Source organism: Dendropsophus ebraccatus, unplaced genomic scaffold (assembly GCF_027789765.1).
Source record: "Dendropsophus ebraccatus isolate aDenEbr1 unplaced genomic scaffold, aDenEbr1.pat pat_scaffold_1977_ctg1, whole genome shotgun sequence".
Taxonomy (NCBI): Eukaryota; Metazoa; Chordata; class Amphibia; order Anura; family Hylidae; genus Dendropsophus; species Dendropsophus ebraccatus.
Genome location: NW_027209414.1, coordinates 1 through 8,502, shown reverse-complemented (window position 1 = coordinate 8,502; position 8,502 = coordinate 1). Strand labels below are relative to the sequence as shown.

The window sequence follows — 8,502 nt, the reverse complement described above, 5'->3', positions numbered from 1 at the left end:
TTATATTATGTGAAAACTCAATAAAATGTTTGAATACGATATACAGGGGGCGGGGCTGTAACACCCTCTCTATACACAGTATATACAGGGGGCAGGGCTGTGACTACCTCTCTATACACATGGTATACAGGGGCCGGGGCTGTAACACCCTCTCTATACACATGATATACAGGGGGCGGGGCTGTGACTACCTCTATACACATGATATACAGGGGCGGGGCTGTTCCTACCTCTCTATACACATGATATACAGGGGCGGGGCTGTTCCTACCTCTCTATACACATGATATACAGGGGCGGGGCTGTTCCTACCTCTCTATACACATGATATACAGGGGCGGGGCTGTGACTACCTCTCTATACACATGACATACAGGGGGCGGGGCTGTGACTACCTCTGTACTCATGATATACAGGGGCGAGGCTGTGACTACCTCTCTATACACAGTATATACAGGGGGCGGGGCTGTGACTTCCTCTCTATACACAGTATATACAGGGGGCGGGGATGTGACTCCCTCTATACACAGGATATACAGGGGGCGGGGCTGTGACTACCTCTGTACACATGATATACAGGGGGCAGGGCTGTGACTACTTCTATACACAGTATATACAGGGGGCAGGGCTGTGACTACCTCTCTATACACATGGTATACAGGGGCCGGGGCTGTAACACCCTCTCTATACACATGATATACAGGGGGCGGGGCTGTGACTACCTCTCTATACACATGATATACAGGGGCGGGGCTGTTCCTACCTCTCTATACACATGATATACAGGGGCGGGGCTGTGACTACTTCTCTATACACTTGACATACAGGGGGCGGGGCTGTGACTACCTCTGTACTCATGATATACAGGGGCGAGGCTGTGACTACCTCTCTATACACAGTATATACAGGGGGCGGGGCTGTGACTTCCTCTCTATACACAGGATATACAGGGGGCGGGGCTGTGACTACCTCTGTACACATGATATACAGGGGTGGGGCTGTGACTACCTCTATGCACAGGATATACAGGGGGCCGGGGCTGTGGACTACTCTGTATACACAGGATATACAGGAGGGCGGGGCTGTGACTCCCTCTGTATACACATTATATACAGGGGTCGGGCTGTGACTACCTCTCTATACACAGGATATACAGGGGGGCGGGGCTGTGACTCCCTCTGTATACACATTATATACAGGGGGCGGGGCTATGACTCCCTCTCTATACACATGGCATACAGGGGGGCGGGGCTGTGACTCCCTCTCTATACACATGATATACAGGGGCGGGGCCGTGACTCATTCTCTATACACATGATATACGGGCCAGCAGTAGATGTAATGATCTATTAGAGGGTGATTGCGTCCTCCATCTTTAGGATTTGGGCCCTACGTGAACTATGTGCTATTCTGGGCAGGATCTGCCAGTCACCTGCTGCTTTATTGCTCATACCCTTGTGGTGTCAGTCTCCCCCGTGACCTCAGTGCCCTGCCCCAGCAGATGGACCTGTCCTGTAAGCAGCAGAGGCTCTTATTCTGGTCTATAAGAGAAACCGGTATGTAATGAGTTTTGTGTATGTAGTCACTGTGTGGCTCTGGACTGGCAGCCATGTGCAGCTGGGATCTCCCACTCACACCTTGGTTACACAACGGTCACTCAGGTAAGTAGGTGGTACAATAGCCTGCATACCAGGGGGTGGAGGATCTCTCCTCACCAGCAGATGGAGCTCTGGAGCTGGGGGACAGAAGGGCTTTCACAGCTTCCTGTGAGTGGCGTGTCTCAGGTCAACCCCTGCCGCCTCTAAGATCCGGTCACCCACCCTGAGACCCACTGTTGTGCGGCCACCCCCCGGGGGAATCACCTGCAGAAGCACAAGATAGTGAGGAATCCCGGCATGAGAAAAACAACGGGTGGACACAGAACACAACGTAACATGTAAGATGAAGAATCATATCATCATAGAATTGTGACAGAAGATTTTTCTGCCAACAAATACGACAGGATACAATGTAACAATCCCGTCTCCTCTACACCAGGACAGGATACAATGTAACAATCCCGTCTCCTCTACACCACAACAGGATACAGTGTAACAATCCCGTCTCCTCTACACCAGGACAGGATACAATGTAACAATCCCGTCTCCTCTATAACTAGGACAGGATACAATGTAACAATCCCATCTCCTCTACACCAGGACAGGATACAGTGTAACAATCCCGTCTCCTCTACACCACAACAGGATACAGTGTAACAATCCCATCTCCTCTATAACTAGGACAGGATACAGTGTAACAATCCCGTCTCCTCTATAACTAGGACAGGATACAATGTAACAATCCCATCTCCTCTACACCAGGACAGGATACAATGTAACAATCCCGTCTCCTCTACACCAGGACAGGATACAATGTAACAATCCCGTCTTCTCTACACCAGGACAGGATACAATGTAACAATCCCGTCTCCTCTATAACTAGGACAGGATACAGTGTAACAATCCCGTCTTCTCTACACCAGGACAGGATACAGTGTAACAATCCCATCTCCTCTACACCAGGACAGGATACAATGTAACAATCCCGTCTCCTCTATAACTAGGACAGGATACAATGTAACAATCCCGTCTTCTCTACACCAGGACAGGATACAATGTAACAATCCCGTCTCCTCTACACCAGGACAGGATACAATGTAACAATCCCGTCTCCTCTACACCAGGACAGGATACAATGTAACAATCCCGTCTTCTCTACACCACAACAGGATACAATGTAACAATCCCATCTCCTCTACACCACAACAGGATACAATGTAACAATCCCATCTCCTCTACACCAGGACAGGATACAATGTAACAATCCCCTCTCCTCTACACCACAACAGGATACAATGTAACAATCCCATCTCCTCTACACCAGGACAGGATACAATGTAACAATCCCGTCTCCTCTACACCAGGACAGGATACAATGTAACAATCCCGTCTTCTCTACACCAGGACAGGATACAATGTAACAATCCCGTCTCCTCTACACCAGGACAGGATACAATGTAACAATCCCATCTCCTCTACACCAGGACAGGATACAATGTAACAATCCCATCTCCTCTACACCAGGACGGGATACAATGTAACAATCCATCTCCTCTACACCAGGACAGGATACAATGTAACATCCAGTCTCCTCTACACCAGGACGGGATACAATGTAACAATCCAGTCTCCTCTACACCAGGACAGGATACAGTGTAACAATCCCATCTCCTCTACACCAGGACGGGATACAATGTAACAATCCAGTCTCCTCTACACCAGGACAGGATACAATGTAAATCAGAGGATGTATGCAGTCTTGAAACCGTAAGGGATCGATTTAGAAAAATCTATTATAAATGAATGTCAGAAGACATCGCTCACCTTCGAGATGAAAACTCCAGGTTCATGGATTCCAAACGGATGGCTGGAATGGGTCGCTGCCCCCCACTATGCTGAGGCCCAGGGGTCCGCCAGACTTCACCAGATAGATGTCCTATACACGATAAGGGATGGACTCTGGTCAATAGCAACTTATGAAGCCTTGACACCAAATGTGGCTGACCCCCATCCTCCCACCAGATAGAGACCCCAACCCTCTCGATATCCCTTGTAATGTGCCTGGACTCCCAAACCCTCCCGGTGCCCCCTGTAATGTGCTTGGACCCCCAACCCTCCCGAATGCCCCCTATAATTTGCCTTTACCACCATTCTCCCACCAGGTACATAGACCCTTAGCCTTATGTTTCCCCCCTGAAAGGTGTCTGGACCCCGCGGACGCCTCACCTCGACGGGATACTCGTCTTCGGCAGTGCTGTGGTTGCGCAGGGATCCGCCGTCCTCCTCGCCCTCTCCATTCTCAGTCTCTGTAGGGGGCGGTGGGGAGCGAGGTCGGGCTCTGTGCAGGGAGGGTGATGCTCTCGGGTCTGTCTCGGCCCCTGGTTGGGGGGGCTCTCTCTCCACCAGCAGACTGATGGTGGGGGAGGTGCTGGTAAGCAGGGCTACTGCCTGATCATGCCTGGCTTCTGTCATGTCTACCCCATTGATCTAGAACAATGTGCAGAGCCATAGAGTCAGCGGCGATATCCCAAACAATTACCTACCCAAGGCAGATACAGGGGCCTGAAAGATGGAGGGGCAGTCAGTGGGGGAGGGGGGCAGTTAATCAGTGTGTGGGTAATCAGTGTGGGGGTAGTCAGTGCAGGGCCAGTTAGTGCAGTCAGTGGGGGTGGCATAAGATGGGGGCAGGGGCAGTCAGTCAGTAAGTGTGTGTGTGTGTGGGGGGGGGGGGGATGGTCAGTTTGGGGGCAGTCAGTGTGTGTGTGTGTGTGTGTGTGAGCGAGCATGAGATGTGCAGGCAGGGGCAGTCAGTGCAGGGGGGGGTGGCATGAGATGGGGGACAGTCAGTGCAGATGTGGAGGCAGTTTTGGGTCTCTCTCTTCCTGCAGGTCAGTAATGTGATGTCTATAGAGAAGACAAGATGGAGGCCGATGGTCCAGCGGATTAGAGCACACAGAGGTCAGCTCTGACTAGGCAGTATACACTCTTACCAATGGAAGGAGAGTCCCACCACCAGAGAGAGCCGGCCGGAGCGGAAGAGAAGAGACCGCAGGAAGGAGAGGACAAGAAATTGTTAACAGACTGAAGACTGCTAGAGAGCGGATGAGGAAGCACAGAGACCCCCAGGACTGCCGCTCCACCTGCACTACTGACCCCAAGGACTGCCGCTCCACCTGCACTACTGACCCCAAGGACTGCCGCTCCACCTGCACTACTGACCCCAAGGACTGCCGCTCCACCTGCACTACTGACCCCAAGGACTGCCGCTCCACCTGCACTACTGACCCCAAGGACTGCCGCTCCACCTGCACTACTGACCCCAAGGACTGCCGCTCCACCTGCACTACTGACCTCAAGGACTGCCGCTCCACCTGCACTACTGACCCCAAGGACTGCCGCTCCACCTGCACTACTGACCCCAAGGACTGCCGCTCCACCGGCACTACTGACCCCAAGGACTGCCGCTCCACCTGCACTACTGACCCCAAGGACTGCCGCTCCACCTGCACTACTGACCCCCAAGGACTGCCGCTCCACCTGCACTACTGACCCCAAGGACTGCCGCTCCACTTGCACTACTGACCCCAAGGACTGCCGCTCCACCTGCACTACTGACCCCAAGGACTGCCGCTCCACCGGCACTACTGACCCTAAAGACTGCCGCTCCACCGGCACTACTGACCCCAAAGACTGCCGCTCCACCTGCACTACTGACCCCAAGGACTGCCGCTCCACCTGCACTACTGACCCCCAAAGACTGCCGCTCCACCTGCACTACTGACCCCAAGGACTGCCGCTCACCTGCACTACTGACCCCAAAGACTGTTGCTTCACCGGCACTACTGACGCCAAGGACTGCCGCTCCACCGGTACTACTGACCCCAAGGACTGCCGCTCCACCTGCACTACTGACCCCAAGGACTGCAGCTCCACCAGCACTACTGACCCCAAGGACTGCCGCTCCACCTGCACTACTGACCCCCAAGGACTGCGGCTCCACCGGCACTACTGACCCCAAAGACTGCCGCTCCACCTGCACTACTGACCCCAAGGACTGCAGCTCCACCAGCACTACTGACCCCAAGGACTGCAGCTCCACCTGCACTACTGACCCCAAGGACTGCAGCTCCACCTGCACTACTGACCCCAAACACTGCGGCTCCACCGGCACTACTGACCCCAAAGGCTGCGGCTCCACCTGCACTACTGACCCCAAGGACTGCCGCTCCACCAGCACTACTGACCCCAAACACTGCGGCTCCACCGGCACTACTGACCCCAAAGGCTGCGGCTCCACCTGCACTACTGACCGCAAAGACTGCAGCTCCACCTGCACTCCTGACCATTGCTCACAGGGAACAGAGTCTGCTCCACCTGCAGAGTCCTCTGAGCAGCACAGATCAGATCTATGTAAGAGCGGCAGCAGTGTCCTCTGCAGGGCGGCTGGGACACTGCACCCTCTGTGCCACACGATCTTTAGGGGGGCTGGTTACAGGGGACGGCAGCATGACAGCCATTATTACCATCAATACGGTGATTACTTACAGACAGGACCCGGTCACCGACTTGAAGGGTTCCGTCCCGGTGTGCGGCTCCACCCTCAGCGATCCTGGAAATGAATATACCCTGGAAGAAAAGGAGTATACACAGATTATACTGATCGTGTGCTGCCGGGTAGACCGGACGGAGCCTTCCCAAAATATCCCAGGACCAGGTCAGGTGGGAGGACGGGAGGTGTCACATAACAGGACCCCAGACACTCAAGGGACGCCCCCTACAGGCCAACAAAATTAATCAGAGACCTCAGTGGGATGACACAAGGTCTGCTCCCCCTGCACTGATACCACACAAGGTCTGCTCCCCCTGCACTGATACCACACAAGGTCTGCTCCCCCTGCACTGATACCACACAAGGTCTGCTCCCCCTGCACTGATACCACACAAGGTCTGCTCCCCCTGCACTGATACCACACAAGGTCTGCTCCCCCTGCACTGATACCACACAAGGTCTGCTCCCCCTGCACTGATACCACACAAGGTCTGCTCCCCCTGCACTGATACCACACAAGGTCTGCTCCCCCTGCACTGATACCACACAAGGTCTGCTCCCCCTGCACTGATACCACACAAGGTCTGCTCCCCCTGCACTGATACCACACAAGGTCTGCTCCCCTGCACTGATACCACACAAGGTCTGCTCCCCCTGCACTGATACCACACAAGGTCTGCTCCCCCTGCACTGATACCACACAAAGGTCTGCTCCCCCTGCACTGATACCACACAAGGTCTGCACCCCCTGCACTGATACCACACAAGGTCTGCTCCCCCCTGCACTGATACCACACAAGGTCTGCTCCCCCTGCACTGATATCACACAAGGTCTGCTCCCCCTGCACTGATACCACACAAGGTCTGCTCCCCCTGCACTGATACCACACAAGGTCTGCTCCCCCTGCACTGATACCACACAAGGTCTGCTCCCCCTGCACTGATACCACACAAGGTCTGCACCCCCTGCACTGATACCACACAAGGTCTGCTCCCCCTGCACTGATACCACACAAGGTCTGCTCCCCCTGCACTGATATCACACAAGGTCTGCTCCCCCTGCACTGATACCACACAAGGTCTGCTCCCCCTGCACTGATACCACACAAGGTCTGCTCCCCCTGCACTGATACCACACAAGGTCTGCTCCCCCTGCACTGATACCACACAAGGTCTGCTCCCCCTGCACTGATACCACACAAGGTCTGCTCCCCCTGCACTGATACCACACAAGGTCTGCTCCCCCTGCACTGATACCACAAGGTCTGCTCCCCCTGCACTGATACCACACAAGGTCTGCTCCCCCTGCACTGATACCACAAGGTCTGCTCCCCCTGCACTGATACCACAAGGTCTGCTCCCCCTGCTAAGCCGTTATACTCACTGTGTCTCCCACCCTGTAGGGGGTGCTGCCGACACCCCCGGCAATGCTGAACCCCAATCCTTTATCGTTTCGGATCAGACAGGTGGAGATGCGCTGGTTTCGAGTGGGCGGGGCCTCCTCCTCTTCCTCCGCATAGGGAACAACAACGCGTTTCTCCCGGGGATTATAATCGTCTTCAGGGCGTAAGGGCGTCACCGTGATCGGGTTCTCAGGCTCCACCATCCGCTCCCTCAGCACAGTCATAGAGACTGAACTCCCGGAGCTGCGCAGTGCCTCCACCGCCATGTGATGCTCAGCGTTGTGCAGGTCCACGCCATTCACCTGTCACAGGTACAAGTCACATAACCACATCATACTCCTGTCACCTCCAGAGCTGCACTTACTATTCTGCTGTTACATCGGTCTGTGGCTCCCCGACATGTGTAAGGGCAATGTCAGGGATTCAGTATCTGTACACAGCATGCGCCAGTATGATACACAGCAGAATTCGGAATGCAGCTCTAGATGTGACTGGAGTATAAAACATGACATGTTCTAGGGGTGCGAGTGCTCAGAAGAACAAGCAGGGGGTGACAGAGCGCTCCCCTCCCTGCTTGGTGTCTATGAGATCTGGATAGTCCGTTCAGGTCAGGCAGAATACTCCCTGTTCTCAGGATGACATTCTATGACCTGTGGCTGGTGACCACAGCACACTGTATTCTCTACCTGTAACACCACACAGCACTGTATTCTCTACCTGTAACACCACACAGCACTGTATATTCTACCTGTAACACCACACAGCACACTGTATTCTCTACCTGTAACACCACACAGCACTGTATATTCTACCTGTAACACCACACAGCACGCTGTATTCTCTACCTGTAACACCACACAGCACACTGTATTCTCTACCTGTAACACCACACAGCACTGTATTCTCTACCTGTAACACGACACAGCACTGTATTCTCTACCTGTAACACCAC

General features: G+C 54.0%; 1 protein-coding gene across 1 annotated transcript; it reads right to left on the bottom strand.

Moving 5' to 3' along the window:
- Positions 1-3,444: 3,444 nt before the first annotated feature.
- On the bottom strand, positions 3,445-7,852 carry LOC138775738 (protein scribble homolog; the record flags this gene model as incomplete). The annotated part of the gene is made up of 4 exons (XM_069956016.1): positions 3,445-3,534; positions 3,825-4,085; positions 6,144-6,224; positions 7,532-7,852. Coding segments are annotated over 4 exons (753 nt in total), but the record flags the coding sequence as incomplete, so codon positions are not given.
- Between the last annotated feature and the right edge of the window lie 650 nt (positions 7,853-8,502).